Genomic DNA, 17759 nt, shown 5'->3' on the forward strand with positions numbered 1-17759 from the left:
AGCATTGACTTGAAGCTGCTTACAAATATTGCTGACATGAAAGGCAATTCCGTGCCAGCGCTTAATTAGCACGTCCTTCATGATTCTGACCACCATGTCCATGAGTAAAGAAGTTGCCAAAAGTATCGAGGTTAGCACAGCCAGTTGCAACTGTGACGCGTGTTGAATACAAAATACATGATATATAGGACTTTCGTGCAAAGGTCGCGGAGGCTGCAGAAGGCATCGTCTTCCGCGTGTTCCCAAACAAGGTGAGCTATTTGTTGTGTGCTCTCTGGCTTGTTGCTCATGTTGATTGTAGATAATGCATGATATGATTTCTCCTACTTTTTAATCCCTTTGCTCACCTATATACAGTGAACTTACGAGCCTGATCGAGTCTACGAATACCGATGATTCACCCTACCAAATATCTCAAGCAGCTGCATCGACAGACACTACAATCTACCCTCCACCGTCATCAACAGAGACAAATGGTCCATCATCTAACAAGCGTAAGCGCAATGAAGACGGAAGTGCTGCGCCCGCCCATCTGAACGAGACCGTCAACGCAAGATATCCAGAGCTTGTGCACGCCAACAAACTCATTTCGAAGCTGCATGAAACTGTCAAATTAGAGTGTGCACAGCTATCCGACTCTTGTGTACGTATCTGGCTGTTCATCTGGGTAATTTTTGACTATACATGATCAAATAGGACAAAGTCAAATTATGGGTGAACCTGACAATGCCCAAGTACGTGCTATTCGACATATCTTATTATCTGTATCGACACGAGATTCAGGATCGAAGAGTGAGCCCGTTTCCCTTCCAGTGCGCCGCTTTTTGACGTCTTCCCTCGAACAGCGGTGACAACTTTGGTGAGTTAAGTTTACAGGTCTTATTTGTGGCGGCTAAACTGAAATTGTCTGACGCCTAAGGTGTTCAAATCCAAGAGGGTGAGTAATCATGGACTGGCTCTGGCATCATTGGTCTGATACTCTTTCAGAGGTTCTTAGCGAACTTCTCCGTTCGCAGGAAAGCGCGTATAACATACGCGATGCTGCTCGCCAACATCATCTGGCAAGAGCAAAGATTTGCTCCAAACTCATCAAGTACCCCCACATAGAAGACTACACAGTACGCACCTCTTGTGTAATATAATCTTAATCCGCTGATGGGACTATTATTCAGCTGGGCTTGAAAGAACATGATGAGAAGCAATTTTTCTTTACTCGCCAGAACCTCATAGACATTCGCAATGTCTACGCTGTCCTCACCGATATCCTGCATAAAAATATTGCCAAGGCAGGTTTTCCTAATCACTCCTTCGTTCTCTCCGCTCATGTTGTGCGTAGATTCGGGCACCCAAGGGAAACAATGGTGCCGGGCTATACTGATGCATAGATGTTCTGGGACTAGTACTCTTACAGTATCCATTCTGATAATTACAAGGAGTCGTTGACATTTCGGTTAATGTGTTCCTCCTGTTAGCCAGCCAGTGACATCTATTATAAATTCCAGGTATGTAACTTCTCGACATTCTACTTTTCATCAGCTTGGTGGCAATAATGACTTGTGTGGCCTCCGGCGCACAATTACACTGATATCGTTTTGAAGATGTTGAATCCATCAAGTGCAGTGCTCAAAACTGCGCCTGGAATCTGCGGGTGCCAGTGAACCTCCTTGACATCCTTTTGACCTTGATGGACAAAGAGGAGCTGTGGCGGGACGTCTCGTGCACTATCAGGTGCGTCATTCATCAGTGTGCCTATTTCGTCATCGTCTGGTTCGACCCCAAGATCCCAAAGGGTCACCTGGTCGTCTGCACCGGACGCAGCGAATATCGAGTCTTCGGTTGGGTGCCACTCGATAGAGGTTATGGGGGCGGTGTGCCATTTAAAGGAGGCAACGGGGCTAGGCACCACTGTTGTCCTTGACGATCTGTAAGCATGGGCGTGGTATACAATTTGACCTAGACATACCCTTTCTTTTGGACATTGCGTAAGTCCCAAACCTTGATTCCTCCTTCATCACCACCACTAAGAAGGAGGTAACTAGTACTTCGATTCCAGCTAATGACATTCACGTCACTCTCATGCGCTGGCTCGATTCCGGCCACACTTTGCCGTCCTTTACTCCGCACGTCCCAAATCTGCACGCTGCAGTCCGCAGAGCATGATGCAAAAACGGTGGGTTCGGATGGGCTCCACTGCAAGTCTTCAACACTGGAGGTATGTGACGTGAATGGCTGAGAAAGGGCGTTGAATCCCGATGGTGTGGTTGTCGTCAGGTATATCTTCGAGTGCACGTCTCCAGTGAGTAGACGCAGCGATGAGGGATTTGCATTTCCTGATGAGGCCCAGTCCATTGCAAATCCTTCGGCGCGACCATGCGAGTTGATGGTAAAAGCTGGCTTATTAGTTCTCGACTTGTCCCACGAGTATCCCGGAACGTCAAGAGACTCGATCAGGGGCCTGATGTCCCATATATGAACTTTGCCGTTGTCAGCCCACGTTGCGGTAAAGTAGGGCTGTGATGCTGGAGGTAGAGGCGATGCTGGAGGTAAGGGTTGGGCACGAACGCGGTTTACACCACCGTGATGAGGTACTGAGCGGAATTCCAGTATGGCATCTTCATCGAGCGCATCGTCATCCTCGTCCGAATCTGAATCATCTGCACATGTCGATTTGTGAGAATCGATTGGCAAAAACGTGTGGTCATAAATTACCTCCATCTTTTTGCGTTCGATGTAGTGAGCTCATTTTGAAGACTGAGAGCTCGTTTTTGCTTGCTTGATCTGCTTGTGTTCCAGCGACGAGGTATGTAGTTGCTGGATAACGCTGCCGCTCGTCCCCTAGACTGTCCCGGAGGACGTCGAATGACAAACAAGGCCATGTCACATTCATTGAATGGCGCATGATATACACTGAGTCATCAGGCTCCAGTATCTCATCCTTTCCAAGGACATGCGTTCCGGGGATAAATGCCTCTGGAGCAGGAGGCAGTTCTTCGGATTCTTCGATGGCGGGCATCACTTCATCGACATCCATCCCTAAACAACATTACCTGTGAGTTCCACTCCGAAGCGATATGAAAAGCACTATCACGCACCATCTTCGTCGTCGCCGGCCTCTCCATCAACCACCTCCTCTTCGGATTCGATTTCATCCTCCCAAGCATCCTCGAACTCACCGATATCATTTACTTCAGTCTCATCACGCTTAGCCCCACTTCCAGAGGCCTTCGCGAATGCTTGGCCGTCTGCTGCCCTGTCAGATGCACTTCGTTTGGACATCTCGGATTGAGACTGCTTTCCTCGCAAATACTACTCAGATCACAAAATTATCGAGCACGTGGTTAGGCTGTTGATTACATAAGGAATTTTTGATGATAGTCATGACTCATCAATGGTTCTTGTCTGTTCTTGTACAGCAGTACCAAGTTGTACTTACAGGTCCCCACAGGTATTCTAGTACAAACGATCTGTGCAGCTGCGCACTGTATTACTGTTTCTTTAAAACAGTGCCTGACCGATTATTGACCGGCATGCACTTTGCGCGTCCTCCCGGCAAGCCTGAGCCTAACATTGTCGGGCTTACAAATGATCGCTCCATGTCAGCATGCCGAGCGCTGATGGTGACCTGGCACCACAAGCACTGGACTTTACACCTCGGGAATTATCAATCTGCTTTTGCTAAGCCAAAGAACACGTAGGTATCCCATAGGACGACGCGCGTACCCAAGTACGTGTCCCCTGGAGGCCTGAAGTACTGTAGTGGCTTACTATAAATACAGACCACAGTTCACCATGACAATCTTCATAAACTGCAGTCCAAGCTACTTCTACTCAAATTTCAAGCAATAATGTCTCTACCTGAAGGGTGCGTCGACCGACTAGCTACGATGCTCTTTTTCATGACTTCATTTGGTATAGCTATGGATACATTCCGAGCTCGTTGATCACCATAGGGTGGGTCCTTGTCTGGCAGGGCATCCTGGTTGGAAGATACCGCAAGAAAGCAGGGATCGAGTATCCTCAACGTGCGTCCGAGTGACTTCTTGCTCAGTCTAGACTCTTAGATGCTCTCCGCCGCAGCGTATGCCGAGCAAGCTGAGGTTAAAGATTCTACTGCAGCCCTCCGTTTCAACTGCATGCAGCGTATGTTTTCTCTAAATTCGTAGTTGCATGGCTTTTGATTCACCCCTTTCCCAGGTGCACACCAAAACACGCTTGAATCGACGCCCGTGGTATTCGTTTCGTAAGTCTGCATTGCATTTGAGGAGAAAGTGACATGAAACAGAGGTTGTCATCAGGACTGTCGTGGCAGGTCTGAAATACCCTGCCCTAGCTGCTGCCATATGTGTTGCGTTTTCCTTCTCGCGCGTCGTTTATACGATTGGATACAAGTCGGGCCAACCGAAGAGGGTTCGTTGTTCCGTCTTGTCATGATACTCGACATCATCTCAATTGTTTAAACAGCGGACGTATGGAAGTGTCGTCAGCAATTTGTCAGTGCTTGGTAAGTGGCATCATGTTCTTTGTCTTGCCTTCCCTCTCTTATCGTGTCTCTGTAGGACTATTGTCGACCGCTACATACGCTGCTTACCAGCTCTTTCCGCCGTGTTAATGTCGATGACACCAATCACATTGTGATTAGTTTATCACACTGAGACTCAATTCATGCAGTTTGCCTCACGAAAGATGATCAAAAACCAGCACGTTCTTCAGTCAGCATTCCTTCTTGGCGAGCTCTTCGATCTGTGGCCTTTTCCATGAGGCGTACCGCATGTGGTACATGTCTTTGGCCGTGCTCCACAACTTACCCGCCTGTGACGATATGACGACTCGCGGAAAATGGATGATCTTGCGATTCACATTCTTCAACAGCTAACTATTAGTGTCGTGCCGACAACTCATGCTACAATAGTTAACCGCAATGTTTCGTTGAAGTTCATTGTTGTTCTGAGTGAATCACACCCCACTTGTCGGCCGAACATGAAATGGGTGCTATTTTGTCCTCCTGGGGTGATGCATATCCGTTATTATCCACAAAAGTCGGCATTTGCCTTATCAAAGCAACCAAGTATGTAACATAATGGGAATGCCCCTGTGGATTTGGTAAAGGTTGTTGGAAGGCCACAACGTTGTCATTCATCTACCGTGCTCATTCGCCTTTCCTTCCTCAACCATGTCCGAATCATCTCATCGTCTGCCCTTCCCAACCTCGTCCGAAGAGTTTGCACTCCCATCAACGTCGAACGCGGCATCTTCCACACCAGCCGACGATGTTTTGCCGAATCCACTGTTCTTGAGACTGCGACGACCGACATTACTCAACAAGTCGTCGTACTATTCAGACAAAAGAATACAAAGTCCGTTAGCAATTTCATTCACTGTGCCCTCCAGAAGACGAGGGAGTAATGGCGAAGAATCAGAAAGCGACCGAGAGAGAATGTGGTCTGAAAGCTCTCCATCAAGCAGCTCAGGAAATCCAACACCCCCAATTACTCTTCCACCAGAAGGAGATGACGAAAGCAATGCTAGCACACGCAGTGGTGGACCCAGTCCCTCAACGCCGCCGCCAAGTCGTAGTCTGAGCACCAATGCACTACCAGCCGATGCTGTAGACACGCCTATTTCAATATTGCGCCGTCCCACCTATCCAGTGAGTGCCATGCTGCATAATTGTTATTCTATACTAATATCAATATCTCATGCAGCTGAAGCCTCCGCGCATATTGAATCTGCTAGCAGAACCACGTCCAGAAGAGGACGAACTTCAATCTGAGGCAGCTTTCCAACGCCTGTTGGCATCGTACTCCGACCTCCCCTCGCAACCCCGTACACCTCGTGCATCGTCAGACCGTGGTCGCTACCCTGAAGAAGTTGGCCACGAGGATTCGCACGAGGATCCTTTGAGTGATGATGATGACGATGACGACGTCCAGGGCCTCTTTGCTTTTGACGCACAGAACGAATCAATCAACGTGAAGCCTTGTACCCCTGCCCAGAGTGTAAACGGGGATGATTTGAACATGTCCCTGGCAGAAAGCCCGATGGGAGTAGCCATGGATATAGATCCCGTATGTTTCCACTATCTCATTTGTTATCTTTTCCTAACCGCCGGACAGCCTACGGTATCTCCCTCCATCACTTCCACGCCCATGTCCATTCAATGGCGATACACGCCGCCACCAACTACAAGCGCTGTGCGCTCGAACAAGCGTAAATGTAAGGTTTCCGCACATCATTCAGAGGCGTCACATTAACAACTCGTGGCAGTGGACGATCGATATGATCCATATCCTACATCTGCGAAACGTCGTGCTGTATCGCCTTCTATATCGTACTTGCGAGAAACACACCCCTCACTCGTGTCGTACCCTCGAACACCTAGTTCCAGGCCTCCAGTCCCGATTCCTCTTTCTATCCCTCAATCCAATTCTAGTACTTCAGCCACCTCATCGCCCACCGTCACGTCCAGTTACCCCTTCCAAGCTTACCCGAGTTCACGGCAGGTGAACCTAGGAACCATGAGCTTATCTTCTAGCCCCGTACTTCGGCCTTCTTTAGGGCTTGTGAGTCCGATTTTACGGCCGATTCTGCGAACGCGGAGAGGAGCTGATGGTGAGGAAAGAGAAATCGAGGGTGCAGGCGAAGCCGTGCATGGATTATCGCTAGGCTGAGTGACCGTAAAAGGGACACCTTAAGTGGCATGCAGAATTATAATCCTGCTCGCTTCATTGGTCTGGCTTGGCAAGTTGTGCGAACTTCGCGGGCATTTTGCTTCCACGCACGCTCGAATCGGCCTGCTTTCCAAGGTGTTTGAAGCCTATACCATCCGACTGATGGGCTGATCTCACTGCGAAGCTGTCCTGCATTGCGCAATTGCCTTGGCAAGTTAGTTCAAGGTACTAGGGTGTCGTGCCACCGTGTCTCTCACACTTGACACTACATATAACGTCACGTGATATAATTGGAATCTTCTCTCACTTCTTCTCGCCACAACGTGTGCCTTTTATATCTAATCTTCCGTCTATTCGCTTCAAGCGAACCCGGTAGGAACGTGTCACCTCTTAAAAGACGCGCTCAGGATCAGATATAAATATGTCCTCAACTCCCAAGCTCACCAAACGCCAGAAAAAGGGCATAGCTTTCCGCGAGGGCAAAGGCAAAGCAAAACAGCAAGGAGACTTGGAGCACGATGTCCCTATTCTCGAACTTCAGGACCTTATTGACAGTCGGGCTAGCGGTGAGGAGGGTGGGGAGGACGTTCAAGTCGCTCAAAAGAGTGTTGGGGGGAAAGGAAAGGGAAGGGAAGAGGCCGTGGTTCAGAAGGACGGAGAGAAAAAAGGGCTGGTGGTGGCAACGAAAAAGAGAAAGAGGGAAGTTACGGAAGATGCACAAGGAACCGGAGATCTAGAGGGAGAGGAGGGGCAGTCGGGGAAGCGGAAAGTTAAGAGAACGAAGGATGATTCCGGGACTGTTCCAGAGGATGCAGAGGAAGCTGAGCAGGCAGAGTCAAAAACTGAAAAATCAAAACAACGCTTTATTCTGTTTCTTGGTATGATCGAGCATCCTGAGGAGCCCTTCCGCTCACTGACACCTTGACCTCAGGAAATCTTAAATATACCACCACCTTAGAATCAATACAAGCTCACTTCGCAGCATGCGGTAAGTCATTGTAGTGATCTGTAGCACACAAGGAGGTTTTAACATCGGCGCTCAGATCCACCACCCACTGTCCGTTTGCTAGCACCTAAACCAGCTACCAATAAACCACCTTCGAGACCTGCGATCAAATCCAAGGGATGCGCTTTTCTTGAATTCAAGCATCGCAATGCTCTTCAGCAGGGCCTCAAGCTCCATCACTCCAGTTTAGATGGTCGTCAGATCAATGTTGAACTTACTGCTGGCGGCGGCGGCAAGGGCGAAGCGAGGGTGTCAAAGTTGAAGCAGCGGAACAAGGAGTTGGAGAGTCAGCGAGTGAGCCATATTTCCAGCGTAGTCTACTTGGTGCTAAGTAACTCGATTGTACAGCAAAAACAACTCCATAAGAAAGCCAAATCAAAAGGTGAAGAGCCAGCCTCTGGGATGGACGGAGCAAAGAGATTCTCCACAACATCAGGCGCCGATCAGGAGGTGCAGAAAAAGCGGACATGGACGGTCGGTGACACAGAAGACTCCACGACACATCGCGGGGGAAAGAAGCACACGAGGGCTGGTAAAGCACCGCGCACTAAAAGCAAAGATTGGGGTACTGGCGTTAATGCTATTCCTGTTGGCTGAAGTTTCATTCTATAGAGCATTCTGTGATTCCTTGCTATGCTATTGGATATTAAATTACGTTATGAATGTCGACCCAGTAAATATGTGACAAAACTGCGCTCAGCGTCCAATTATGAGACAAGAATGAAGATAAGGAACTAATAAAGGGGTTTAGAACTCGCATGCCTGTATTTCTCGACAAAGACAAACTCACGAAGACAATCAACACGCCAAAGACCTTGAGCATCAGCCAGCGATTGTTCGAGATGCTCGCATAATACTTGAGTAGTTCTCTCTGCGCACCACTCACATTCGACGCGATGTCCACGGTGTCTGCGTCAATACGTTGTACTGTTTCTCGTTGCTCAGCAACCATATTGGCCAACTGAGTGAATATTTGCCCTAGTTCCGCAATTGTCGATTCGATGGATTCTATGGCTGTTGATCTCGATTGGATATACGAGTCCTAAAAGTCCCTTAGCATAAGATGTAATTGTGCAGCATTCAATTGAATCACCTGTTGTTCGATTTGCTGCATTTGCATGAATGCATTGCCTCCGTGCTTTGTTGAGCCTTCCTCGGCTGAATCAAGGTCCAATGCGAGAACGTCTTCATTCTGAAAAGCTCGGCCCTTGCCTTTGGAGTTAGGTCGGCTTCCGTCGCCCATAGGGTCCTGTCTCCCGTTTAGAAGTAGCGAACCTGATGGACGTATTGGTCGTGAGAGCTCGTTTATGCGCCAATGTTGACTTACTCGGTGGAGCCTGGTGGGTCGCGGCTGCCGTAGAGAACATGAACTGCTCTGTACGATCCTTGCTTTCTTTCATGTTCTAGAACTACATTTAGCCCGAGTGGAAGTGATGTGGTTTAGCAGCTCACTTGTGTCCTAACTTCCAGAACGTCCTTGAAACTCATGCTTGTATTCGCCAACTTGCTCTGCAGCATCATGACGACATTGTGGTTGTGTTCCTCAACCTGTTTCCCCTCTGAAGATTTTGAGGCTTGTGCGTTCCTTTGCTTAACATAGGATTGCAGAGCGGCTATTTGCCTGTTTATATTTGCAATATCTTGTTTGATGATAAATGTGAGTTCCTGAAACACCCACGTTAGCGTACTGCGGCCACGTCGGTGAACAAGCATACACTAATCTCCACTGGTCTGTCGTCAAACAGTGTCTTCCGTTTCGCGACTGGAAGCTGGTCAATAAACGGGAAGTAAACGATGAGACTTTACACTTACGCTGCGCAAGTTTTCCTAGCTTTATGGTAGTGCTGCTAATATCTTTCCCAATGGCAGAAGCCATGCGCGAAAACTCGCTTTTTGCTTGTCCATTGCTGTGTGATTGAAGTAGCCTCTGTTTTGCCTCAGCGTTTCGAGGTGGTACAGCGGACCTGTTTCGTATGGACTCGACGCATGAACGAAACTCATGTGTTCTGTCTTGTATTGCCATGGCGGCTGAAAAGAACTTCTATAAAGAGAAGAATAAAGTATTAAATATAAATGATGAGTGGTCGATGGTATATGCCCGACTTGGTTGGACGAAGGGCAAGTTGTAAACATGGGCTGCGGCCGGCTATTTACGTAAGCATTAGGTCCAGGCCGGGCCATCACCGGGACCTTTTGCTGGGTGTCATACTACTTACTCCTGCTACCTTATACTACTCGAATAATTCTTTTATCAGAGCCTCATCGGGATCACTTAGTCAGTTGTATATGCTGCGTTATATCGCCATTCGACGTAATAACATCGTCAATAGCAAGCCACATCCACGAGCCAGTGTTGTCCTCTACTCTCATCATACCCTTTTCTCCAGGTGCAGCATTCGCTCCACCTCCCTCTCCACTGCGAAGTTCACCATGCTATCATTGCCCTCTACCCCACCCCCAAAGTCAAAAATTCTCGTCTTTGGAGCAGGCAATTTTGGAAGCTGTTTGGCAGACCATCTCGGAGACTCAGACCATGAAGTATTCATGTGGTCTCGGGAAGCTCGTTTCGTGGAATACTTTAACAAGCATCATCGGAACCCAGACTACCTGAAAGATCACCAATTTTCAACGAACATTCGTGTTGTTGGCCCGGAGATACCCAGCGAGGAGATGATGAAACAGATGGATGTTTTACTTTTTGCAATACCAACGCAAGGCGTCAGGTGAATTTCTTGTGGACCTGTCCCAGATTCCGTAGTTTATTTAGGATCGGAACCAACAGAGAAACACTCATCAAACTACAACACAGCTTAGACCACGCAAACTTGCCTTTGATGATCTTTGTCAACAAAGGTATTGAAACAGATACGCAGGCACTAACGCTCGAGATCATTGCTGATACTTGCGGAAGTGAGATTGCCCGCGCGGCAACTTTTATTGTAAGCGTTGTCTTCTCAGCTGATCTCTGTAGTCGTGACTCTGGTAGTCTGGACCGTCGTTTGCAAAGGAAAGTGCGTTCAGATTTTGAAATGAATCATGGCTCCTCCTGAGAAGATCCCCAAGTTGTTCGCAGGCAACCGACTTCTGTTTCTGTCGCGTCTCTAACAGAATCGCAAGCAAAGAAAGCGTCAGAGATATTCCATCAGCCGTGGTTCCGATGGTAAGATTACGCTATTCCAATCTTGGCATTCTGGTTCAAGGAGCCCCGCAGTTACACTGGATCTGATCCGATAGGATTAGAACTTGCAGGGGCCCTTAAAAACGTTTACGCTATCGCCACAGGCCTCGCCGATGGACTCGGATTCGAGAATAACACGAGAGCCGGTGGGTTTGTTACATTCTTCGAATCAGAATCAGAAGCTTACTTATAGCTGAACGGCAAGGTCTTATTACTCGCGGCCTCGCCGAAATGACGCGAATCGGAACCGCGTACGGAGCGTCACCATTAACGTTCTTAGGGCTTGCCGGTGTGGGTGACCTGTTTCTTACGTGTAGTTCGCCGACCAGTCGTAATTACACCGTGGGCTATCGACTGGGTAAAGGAGAGCCACTAGAAGATATTATCAAGACGCTTGGTAGTGTAGCTGAAGGAGTGACAACAGTTAAGGGATTGAAGAAGATCATCGATGAGATGCAAGTGTCCGCGCCTCTTGCCAATGGGGTGCGTAATGCGATCTGCCCTATCTTTGCTCTATCTTTCAGCTAAAACAATTACGCTTGCCCGATTGTAATCACAGATATATGCTCTTCTCTATGAAGGTGGGTGCAGGTGGAGCCTGATATGCCTAATCTGAATGTCTTGTGCAGGAAAAGACTTGCATGAAGGTATACAAGAGTTAATGTGTCGCCCGCCGTCGCGTGAGCTGGACCTGCCGGAGAAAGCAGGGGAGCCTGCCAAGAGGTTAATGCAGAAACTCGGATTGGACGCATGAACCTTTTCATATACATAGTTCAAGTGATTATTGAAAGTCTCGAGCAAGGCTCCCGTTTCCGTGCAGCATGTGATCGAACATGCCATCTTGAAAAGGAACGTTTCACCCGGTGCCTAGATCAATGACCCACGCGTCGACATAAGACATGCATACGCGTAGGACACGCGGGAGATGATTGAGTATCCTCCACGTCTAATAATTTATTGATTGTAGCCAGATCATTTTGGCAAACCTGGCGTGAGGTGGTCCTACGATAGATCGGGTGAACCGGAGGCGATTGGCGGAATTTCCTCACGTCATATTAATAATATATTGATTTAAATTACGTAAGCGTATCCAAGCCAGTATTTTCACACGCATTTTTTTACATTTTTTGTAGGGGCGCGCACTCCGAAAGCCGATTCAAGCCAAAGTTGAGGTCGACGTGTCTAAGCTATCTTTTCTTCCTTTCGCTCAGTTTCTCAGATCTACTCTCGGTTCATTCTGCGTAGCCCTATTCTTTTCTTCATCTATTAGATTCACTATAGGATTTGCGATATGGTCTCACAGCTCTGGACCGCTTGCTCTGAGGGAAGCCTCGAGACAGTCCTTGGCATACTCAATGATGCATCTTCGGTCGATATCGAGATCAGAGGTGTGTTGCTCGCATTTTTAATTTTATACTGCCACGCTCGTAGAAACTTAATATCAATTCCTTTGTCTCCACCTGGAATTCTCTTATAGATCATACCGGGTCCACCCCCCTCATCGAAGCAGTCAAGAACGGACATGTCGATGTGGTGAAGGTGCTACTCGACCGAGGTAATATAATTTACGCGTCAAATTGCGATTATCTCATCGATTGTATGATCAGGTGCCGATCCTTCTTTTACATCTGTGCATGGCCGGCCAGAAATGTACACATCTGATGCTGCGATCTTGGAGCTATTCAATAATGTCCAAAACAAGCCTGCGCCAAATGGTGTACCCGCCCAAGAACAAGGCTACACGCAAGATTCGCTGGTTAATCCTGCGAAACCCTACTATCCCGTCCCCGCTGGACCTTATGCTTATTATCCAGGCGTACCCCCTATGCCGACATTGCCCGATGGCTCTCCTGCGTATTATCCGCAGCCCCCCATGCAAATGGGTGAAAACGGAGGTTTTGGAAACCTCCCTCCGCCGGAAGTGGCACGTTTCATTCCTTGCAGATACTTCCCTGCTTGTCGTTACGGTTCTTCTTGTCTCTTTGCGCATCCTCAAGCTGGCCCGTATTATTCTGCTCCGCCGCCGCCCCCTGCACAATATCCCGCTCCTTACGATCCAATGACTCAACAACCTTATGCCCCTAACTATTACGCTGTACCCCCACCTGCATATCACCCACCGAGTTCGGTCCCTGCTCATATCAACCCCGCGTCACCTACCGCAGGTCCCGTTCATACTCCCCCACACCCACCGATAGTTCACACCAGATCTGGTTCAGAAGCGATATCGCCTGTCCAGGTTCCGTTCAGCCCTTCCGCTGGACCTGCACCAGTACCATACGGTGCTGTATCGCCTGTATCACCATCGTACCCACCACCATCTCACGCACCTCTTCCACTTTCTATCCCCTCGCTTCCGCCTCCCCACCAACCACCTAGTGCACCAGGTCCGCAATCTCCGCAGACAGTATATCCGAATGGGCCGATTTCCGCACCTCCATTCGCTGTTCGTCAAGATCCTGCACCATATCAATCTCACGGCCCACACCACCAGCACCACCATGGATTTAATGAAGTTAATGGTGGGCCAAAGCCACCTCATGCTGAGGGCTTTGGCCACGGTCCAGTGTTCCGCCAGGGCGTGAATCATAATCGCCGGGGTAGTATGAGGCGTGGATCCTTCGGCGGAAGTCGTAAACCGGCTTGCCTCTTTTATCCTGCAGGCAGGTGCAGAAATGGGTGAGTCATCCTGATTCTACTATTCATTGCTTTATATTTAATACAAATATCCAGCGATGACTGTCGTTTCCCTCATGTTCTTCCTGACGTTACGAATACTCAACCCCCTCATTTTAATGGGCGGGGACCACGTTCAAGGGATAATGCGCGAAATGGACCGAACGGTATCCCTACGATTGACGAAAAAATGGCCAACTTGAACGTTCGAGAAGTATGATCATCCTTCTAATTCCAAGATTTGCCCTGATTGGTTTACAGGATGCCCAGCCTCGCGTGAACGGCACTGCAGCTTCTAGCCGATCTCAATCGACGGACGGCAGCCGCTCGAGGGGAACGAAGTCCAATGGTCTGCCTCGAACGGAGAAAAAAACTGCCCCAAAGCAGAGGGTTCCCAATGCAGATGAGTTCCCTGTACTTGGCGGTTCGACGAATTCGTCGAGAAGCTCCGTCAATGGGTCGTGCGGTCCGACGGCAGCACAAGTGCTTCAAGCGCCCGCGCCTGCTCGCAAGGATACTACAAAAGACCCAGTAACTCGTGTTGCATCTCCAGAACAGAATTCTGTGAAAAACCAGGCTGTAAAGTTTTATTAGCAGTAGTTTTGTGTGCTGGACTGATTGGTTCTTAGGAATTGAAGCCTGCTGGGGTCAATGGCGTACAGCCTAATGGCACGCCTGCTACTGTCCCACCCCCTGCCAAGTTGCCCCTCTCTTTCGCAGCTGCTGCGACGGGTACCACGCCTGAAGTTGCAAAGGAGGTGTCTGTCTCCGCGTAAGACGGACTTATCTTTACATCTATGTCATCATCGGGTTTGGGCTTTACTTTAATATGATATTTCTTGGTTCATTCATCCGACTCCATTTATTTATCCTTGCTACCATATCTTTTTCCCTTCTGTTACTGGATCTTTTCCGCATACACATTATACATTGCCATGATTTCACACTTGTCTTTTTTCGTCTGGTCAATACAGCATTACAGTTTTTCACTTGGTACCCTTGATATCTAGAAGAGTACGTTTTTTCTCTCTCATTGCGCTCGTCTCGTCTCATTTATCTACTGGTGTTGATCTGCCTGCTGGGGTACACATACTATCTACATCCACTTTCGACTACTGTGACACTGGCTCCCCCTCCCATCTCATCTCATATCTTGCTCACATTCAGTATCAATATCGCAATGTTTTCATGCATACCGTACTTATGATCGAGACACCGTTCTGCGAAAGCAAATACAAGACACTTTCGCGTCTCGTTTATCGGGTGAATGTGGCTTAATGTGCTTCAATGTGGCTTCAATGTAAAAGGCATATGACTTACTGATATTTAGACGAGTTGTCAAACTCCACTTGTTCCTGGTATGTCTATATAACCAAGCATTTTGCTATTGAGGACTCCAATACTCCAAATTTTTCATCTCAACCCCACTTTTATCCGTCACCTCACCAATTCGATAAACAGCAGCGTCAGCAGTCCCCTGCAAGACCTGCACAGCCCTATCCACATCCTCTCGCCCCACAATGAGCACCAACCCGATACCATTATTGAACGTACGAGCCATTTCCAAAGGGGCGATTCCCCCACGCTGCATCAGGAACCGGAACACAGGGGGGAGCTGCCAAGTCGACGCATCGATGAATGCGCCCATTCCTTTTGGCAGCACCCGCGGGATATTCTCGATAAAACCACCCCCCGTGATGTGAGACATGCCTTTTAGAAATCCTTGGTGTACAGCTGGGAGAACTTGCTTGACGTATATCCTGGTCGGCTCCAGAAGACTGAGGGCGAGAGTCTTTTGATCGTCCCACGGACATGCCGAGGAGTATGACAGGCCTGTCATCTCGATGACTTTTCGAACGAGCGAGAACCCGTTCGAGTGGATTCCAGAAGATGCAATTCCGAGGAGGACGTCTCCTGGCATGATATCTGCTCGGGGGAGGATCGAACTACGCTCGACTGCGCCGACCGCGAAGCCTGCGAGGTCGTAATCGCCTGTTTGTTTGTTTTGTTATAATGAAGGGTGGATTCTGCGGGTGGAGAACGCTCTCACCGTCTTGGTACATCCCTGGCATCTCTGCCGTTTCACCACCGATCAAGGCACAGCCGGCTTGTTGGCAGCCCTGTGCGATACCTTTGACGACGTCCGCGGCAGTAGCGACATCTAGTTTGCTGCATCCGTAATAATCGAGGAAATAAAGCGGCTCGGCGCCCTGCACAAGCAGGTCGTTGACCGACATCGCAACGAGATCGATTCCTGGGGATGGAGTTGTCATATTTGATTAGCAGGTCAGATGTGACTCACTCACCAACCAGATGGTGGATACCGGCATCGACAGCGATACGAAGTTTCGTACCCACGCCGTCTGTCCCGCTGACCAGCACAGGATCTTTGTAGCCGGTTGCTTTGAGGTCAAAAATACCTCCAAAACCTCCTATTTCCACATCAGCACCGGAAGCGCTTAGTGGCGCGCACATATGGCTTGATGGCTTCTACGAACGCATTTCCGGCATCTACCGAGACGCCGGCCTGCGCATACGTCAGGCCGTTTGATGGAGTTTGACTTGGTGATGTCAGTGCTCTACGATCTGTCAGCTTTAGTCATGATCCGATGGATGAGGTGCCTGCCTGTGCGCGATGTCTCGCCTGTAGAACTTGCCCTCGAATGAGATTTTGTCGACAGCAGCATAAACTTGCGCAAGAGCTTGTTCCAGGGTAGTCGCGGAGCATGTTACTGCCATGACCCGGCCACCAGATGTGACTAGATCATTTCCGTTCATCGATGTTCCACAATGGAACACCACCACGTCTGACATAAAAGGTTAATCGATCGCCCGAGATCAGCGAATAGAAAAGGCTATACCAGACGGGACCTCGCCCACTTGGATTGGTTTCCCCTTGGCATAGCTATCGGGATATCCCCCCGAAACGAGGATAACAGAAACCGAGAAGCCTGGACGCGTGGTGATCTGGACTGAATCGAGGTGGCGTTCTGCACACGCCTGTTTGATAGGGGAATCAACAGCCTCTCGGAAAAACTGATGACGGACGGACGCACGATAAGGACTGCAGCGAGATCGACATCGTCACTCAGGAGCATCATGAGTGCCTCGGTTTCGGGGTCCCCGAAACGCACGTTGTATTCTAGGACCTTGGGCCCGTCAGCAGTGAGCATGAAGCCTGTGAAGAGGAGGCCGACGAAAGGGAATCCTGAGGAAGATGAGCGGGAGACGGGAGACGGGCTAGAAAAGATATGGATATACCTTCTTTGCGCATGCCGTCGATGGTGGGACGTAGAGACTCCGTCATGATACGATCCATGATCGCAGGTGTTGCGACAGGGGCAGGGGCATAGGCGCCCATGCCTCCAGTATTGAGACCGGTGTCCCCCTCGCCAATACGCTTGTGATCTTGTGCGGCTGGTAAGGGTACGATAGTGTACCCATCAGAAAACGCGAGCACAGAGATCTCGGGACCTTCGAGAAGTTCCTCGATCACGATCTCATCGCCTGCGAAATGATATGATTATATCTATAGGTAGAGAAACACTAGAAACAAACCTGCCGATCCAAAGGCATTGTCTACCATGATAGATCGCAGACCTTGGAGAGCCTCATTAGTAGAGGAGGGAATGAGGACGCCCTTTCCGCCTGCAAGGCCACTGGCTTTTAAAACGACAGGGTGACCACATGTTTGAACGTAGTTAGTGGCGTCCTGAAGCTGAGAAGAAGAAAATGTTCTAAATTTAGCAGTGGGTATAGCATGACGGTGCATAAACGCCTTGGAGAAGGCTTTGGAGCCTTCCATCCTAGCTGCTAGCTGTGTGGGACCGAATACGGGTATGCCAACTGGATGAAAGATGAGGAGATGTAAGGCGATGATGGGGGAAATAATGACCGTCACGAAAGCATTTTTCTACGCCAAGAACAAGAGGATCCTCTGGACCGGGTACTACGAGATTGATCTAGTTGGATGAGAACCAGTATTAGATGAAGTAGATAGAGAAATACCTTTTCGTTTACAGCAAAATCTACGATATCTTTGTAAGGGTGGATGAGCGGCAGATCAAGGTTTGAAGTTTTTTGATTTTTAGCTGATCCTGGATTACCGGGGCATACGAATATATGTTTTACGGTAGAGGACTGCGCAAGTTTCCATGCGAGAGCATGTTCTCTGCCTCCGCTGCCTAGAATTAAGATCTGCGTGCTCATCGCAAAGATGAAAGGATGATAA

The 17759-nt window shown here is 48.9% G+C and overlaps 9 protein-coding genes across 9 annotated transcripts; 6 read left to right on the forward strand and 3 right to left on the reverse strand.

The window, feature by feature from the left end:
• Positions 1-75: 75 nt before the first annotated feature.
• DFJ58DRAFT_756773 (proteasome activator pa28 REG alpha beta subunit) lies at positions 76-1456 on the forward strand. The gene is made up of 11 exons (XM_041388146.1): positions 76-130; positions 189-251; positions 302-306; positions 358-643; positions 697-734; positions 784-792; positions 846-859; positions 920-937; positions 988-1118; positions 1173-1286; positions 1337-1456. The coding sequence occupies exons 1-11, from the start codon at positions 80-82 to the stop codon at positions 1376-1378; spliced, it is 771 nt and encodes a 256-aa protein (XP_041250599.1). The 5' UTR covers positions 76-79; the 3' UTR covers positions 1379-1456.
• On the reverse strand, positions 1457-3355 carry DFJ58DRAFT_675420 (WD40-repeat-containing domain protein). The gene is made up of 4 exons (XM_041383098.1): positions 3093-3355; positions 2710-3033; positions 1964-2654; positions 1457-1913 (listed from the first exon to the last, which is right to left on the reverse strand). The coding sequence occupies exons 1-4, from the start codon at positions 3274-3276 to the stop codon at positions 1577-1579; spliced, it is 1536 nt and encodes a 511-aa protein (XP_041250600.1). The 5' UTR covers positions 3277-3355; the 3' UTR covers positions 1457-1576.
• A 39-nt stretch (positions 3356-3394) lies between these two features.
• Positions 3395-4677, forward strand: DFJ58DRAFT_756785 (uncharacterized protein). The gene is made up of 8 exons (XM_041388147.1): positions 3395-3724; positions 3777-3862; positions 3916-4022; positions 4078-4140; positions 4195-4240; positions 4296-4407; positions 4462-4501; positions 4557-4677. The coding sequence occupies exons 2-8, from the start codon at positions 3846-3848 to the stop codon at positions 4607-4609; spliced, it is 438 nt and encodes a 145-aa protein (XP_041250601.1). The 5' UTR covers positions 3395-3724; positions 3777-3845; the 3' UTR covers positions 4610-4677.
• A 401-nt stretch (positions 4678-5078) lies between these two features.
• On the forward strand, positions 5079-6879 carry DFJ58DRAFT_258250 (uncharacterized protein). The gene is made up of 4 exons (XM_041379510.1): positions 5079-5647; positions 5703-6065; positions 6114-6213; positions 6265-6879. The coding sequence occupies exons 1-4, from the start codon at positions 5171-5173 to the stop codon at positions 6666-6668; spliced, it is 1344 nt and encodes a 447-aa protein (XP_041250602.1). The 5' UTR covers positions 5079-5170; the 3' UTR covers positions 6669-6879.
• A 210-nt stretch (positions 6880-7089) lies between these two features.
• DFJ58DRAFT_872925 (uncharacterized protein) lies at positions 7090-8326 on the forward strand (the record flags this gene model as incomplete). The annotated part of the gene is made up of 3 exons (XM_041394358.1): positions 7090-7546; positions 7600-7656; positions 7712-8326. 3 exons carry the CDS (start codon positions 7090-7092, stop codon positions 8269-8271), a joined length of 1074 nt encoding a protein of 357 aa, XP_041250603.1. The 3' UTR covers positions 8272-8326.
• On the reverse strand, positions 8327-9787 carry DFJ58DRAFT_258237 (t-SNARE). Its single transcript, XM_041379509.1, has 7 exons — positions 9487-9787; positions 9390-9436; positions 9127-9339; positions 9002-9077; positions 8768-8949; positions 8465-8716; positions 8327-8408 (listed from the first exon to the last, which is right to left on the reverse strand). Exons 1-7 carry the CDS (start codon positions 9695-9697, stop codon positions 8382-8384), a joined length of 1008 nt encoding a protein of 335 aa, XP_041250604.1. The 5' UTR covers positions 9698-9787; the 3' UTR covers positions 8327-8381.
• A 95-nt stretch (positions 9788-9882) lies between these two features.
• On the forward strand, positions 9883-11889 carry DFJ58DRAFT_756792 (6-phosphogluconate dehydrogenase). Its single transcript, XM_041388148.1, has 9 exons — positions 9883-9949; positions 10005-10397; positions 10457-10613; positions 10661-10685; positions 10738-10834; positions 10886-10998; positions 11058-11335; positions 11412-11433; positions 11482-11889. The coding sequence occupies exons 2-9, from the start codon at positions 10105-10107 to the stop codon at positions 11604-11606; spliced, it is 1110 nt and encodes a 369-aa protein (XP_041250605.1). The 5' UTR covers positions 9883-9949; positions 10005-10104; the 3' UTR covers positions 11607-11889.
• A 254-nt stretch (positions 11890-12143) lies between these two features.
• On the forward strand, positions 12144-14304 carry DFJ58DRAFT_721369 (uncharacterized protein; the record flags this gene model as incomplete). The annotated part of the gene is made up of 6 exons (XM_041384800.1): positions 12144-12240; positions 12330-12407; positions 12460-13531; positions 13586-13742; positions 13790-14107; positions 14158-14304. The coding sequence occupies 6 exons, from the start codon at positions 12144-12146 to the stop codon at positions 14302-14304; spliced, it is 1869 nt and encodes a 622-aa protein (XP_041250606.1).
• A 608-nt stretch (positions 14305-14912) lies between these two features.
• Positions 14913-17737, reverse strand: DFJ58DRAFT_836149 (phosphoribosylglycinamide synthetase; the record flags this gene model as incomplete). The annotated part of the gene is made up of 10 exons (XM_041392282.1): positions 14913-15520; positions 15579-15782; positions 15835-15986; positions 16182-16335; positions 16390-16528; positions 16585-16736; positions 16790-17035; positions 17087-17374; positions 17424-17490; positions 17537-17737. The coding sequence occupies 10 exons, from the start codon at positions 17735-17737 to the stop codon at positions 14913-14915; spliced, it is 2211 nt and encodes a 736-aa protein (XP_041250607.1).
• Positions 17738-17759: the final 22 nt, after the last annotated feature.

Source organism: Suillus subalutaceus (assembly GCF_016647625.1).
Source record: "Suillus subalutaceus strain FC151 chromosome Unknown DFJ58scaffold_3, whole genome shotgun sequence".
In the NCBI taxonomy this organism is placed as follows: Eukaryota; Fungi; Basidiomycota; class Agaricomycetes; order Boletales; family Suillaceae; genus Suillus; species Suillus subalutaceus.